General features: G+C 41.9%; 1 protein-coding gene across 1 annotated transcript; it reads left to right on the top strand.

Annotated features, from left to right (window-relative positions):
* Positions 1 to 1,719: 1,719 nt before the first annotated feature.
* Positions 1,720 to 2,552, top strand: LOC136468663 (uncharacterized). The gene is made up of 3 exons (XM_066467152.1): positions 1,720 to 2,034; positions 2,107 to 2,427; positions 2,523 to 2,552. The coding sequence occupies exons 1-3, from the start codon at positions 1,720 to 1,722 to the stop codon at positions 2,550 to 2,552; spliced, it is 666 nt and encodes a 221-aa protein (XP_066323249.1).

The following is a 2,552-nucleotide window of genomic DNA, read 5'->3' as shown; positions in this document are numbered from 1 at the left end:
CTCTCTCTCTTGGCACTTTGACATACCTGGCATCCTTGTGAGCCTAAGAAAACATCTCTCACTCATCTCCTTCATTAATTCATCATCATAGTGAGATTGGGAGTGATTCCAAGTGTATTTGCTTGAGTGATTGCAGCTAGTGGTAATTGGGGATTGTTGTGGCTGTGGATTTCTTATTTCTCTTGGTGGTTGCCATCACCTAGACGGCTTGGAGCAGCAGAGGAGCTTTGACATGTGTTGGTGATTGTTTGTGGCCGGCTCCGGTGATTGTGAGGGGTCTTGCACCTTCCTCGCTGAAGAGCCTCAAGGTAGCTCTAGTAAATTGCTCATGTCATTAAGTTACCTCACTTATGGGTAGGTTCTTGTGGCGCCTCTTGTGGTGGGCTAGGTGTGTGATACCTATTAGCCACCGAACCACCAAGTGTTGGTTGACACAACGGGGACGTAGCGTGCCAACATGCATGTGAACCTCAGGAGAAAATTGATTGTCTCTTGCCCATTGGTATTCTCCTGGTGATTAAATTGGTATTCATCTTGTGATTGGTTCACTCCTCTATGCGGTGGTATAATTACCCTACTCACTCATTTGCATTCCCGCAAACTAGTTGTAGCATGCTCTTTAGTGTAGCTAGAGTTGAGAGCTTGCTTTGTAGTTTAAGTTTATCTAGTGGAGCTCTTTAGTGTAGCAAGTTGGAGAGCTCTTAGTGAGTAGCAACATAGAATTTTATGTGGCTAGTGATTATAGCAACTAGAATTGTTGGATCGGTGGCTTGCAACCCTTGTAGAGTTAGAGCAAATTTGCATCTCGCTATTTGTCATACTAATCAAATTGCTCTTGTGATCTTGTAGATTTTTAATAGGCTATTCACCCCACTCTAGCCATATTAGGACCTTTCAAGTGGTATCAGAGCTATGGTCACCGTTTGATTGAAGGCTTAACAACCTCGGCGTCAAATTATGGCTCAAGTTGTGTTCAACCATGTGGGGGATAAACTACCGTTCTTTGATGGCACATGCTATGATTATTGGAAGAGAAAAATGAATATGTATCTTGGTTCAATCAATGATCAAGTGTGGGATGTAACCGAGAGGGACTATGTGATTCTTGATCCGAACAATCTCACCAACATCGACAAGGCCAACAAGCAATGTAATACAATGGCTCTCAACACTATTTACAGTGCCATTGATTCTAAGGTGTTTGAGCAAATCAATGATTGTGAGAAAGCTAGTGAAGTGTGGAAGAGATTGGAGGAGACCTATGAGGGCATACCGGTGGTGAAGAGTGTCAAGCTATACATCCTCAAGGATAAGTTGACAAGCTTCAAGATGAAGGATGATGAAAGCATTCCGGAGATGTTTCATAGATTGCAAGTAATTGTCAATGACTTGAAGGCTTTGGGGGAGAAGATTAATGATGATGATATCTCTCATCAGTTCTTGATTTGCTTACCTCCTATATTTGAGACATTGAAATTGATCATCATTAGAGGAGGATTGAAGCAACTCACCCCTAACCAAGTACTAGGTGATGTCATGACATAAGAGACATACCATGTGGAAAGGGAGGGGGTTGACAAGGATGACAAGAAGGAAGATGAAGATAAAAAGAAGAAGAGTGTAGCATTCAAGGCTAGCTTATCATCCAAGAACAAGGGCAAGTCTAAGAAAGAAGAATCAAGTGATGATGAAGATGCTAGTGACATTGATGATTAAGCCATGGCTCTCTTTGTATGCAAGTTAGAAAGATTCATGAAGAGAAAGGGCTATGGTGCAAGAAACAGAAGAGACAACAACAAGAGCAAAGAGTATGTGAGAAGATGCTACAAGTGCAAGAGCTTGGATCATGTTGTAACGAATTGTCCCTACAATAGTGATAATGATGAGGATGAGAAGAAGAAGCATAAGGAGAAGAAAGAAAAGAAGGAGAAGAAGATGACCTTCCAAAAGAAAAAGAAAGGTGGATGCTATGTGGTAACATGGGATAGTGATGGGTCTTCGGATAGTGATGATGGCAAGAAATCTATCAAGAAAGTACTAGCAAGCATCACCATCAACAACAAGCCTTCTATCTTCGACACTCCTTTGACATGCCTCATGGCAAAGCCTACTAAGGTAAAATATGATGTGAGCGATGATGATTATGAAAGTGATGATTGTAGGAGTGATGATGAGGAGGAGTACACCAAGGATGAGCTCATGAACATGTGTGAGCATGTGCACACTTGCTTTGAGATGAAGAGAAAGGAGTGCGAAGAATTGCTCAAGAAGATCAAATCTCTTGAGCAATCCTTTGATGAGCTCAATGCCTCTCATGAGAGTCTAAAGGAAGACCATGAGATTCTTGGCAAAGCTCACTCTAAGCTTGAAAAGGCTCACTCCTTTCTTCTTAAGCAAGTCAAGGAGGAGGAAGCCAAGAAGGAGCAAGTGATTGTGCCTTATGATGTGGGTCTAACATGTGATATTCTTGATGAATCTTTTTATAAGCCCATTGTTGTTGCTCCCACTAACCCTTCTTGTAGCACTACCACTTCTACTTCACCTTTGAGTGA

This window comes from Miscanthus floridulus, chromosome 8 (genome assembly GCF_019320115.1).
Source record: "Miscanthus floridulus cultivar M001 chromosome 8, ASM1932011v1, whole genome shotgun sequence".
Lineage (NCBI taxonomy): Eukaryota > Viridiplantae > Streptophyta > Magnoliopsida > Poales > Poaceae > Miscanthus > Miscanthus floridulus.
The sequence above is the reverse complement of the archived record's forward strand: the minus strand, read 5'-3'. Positions and strand labels throughout refer to the sequence as shown.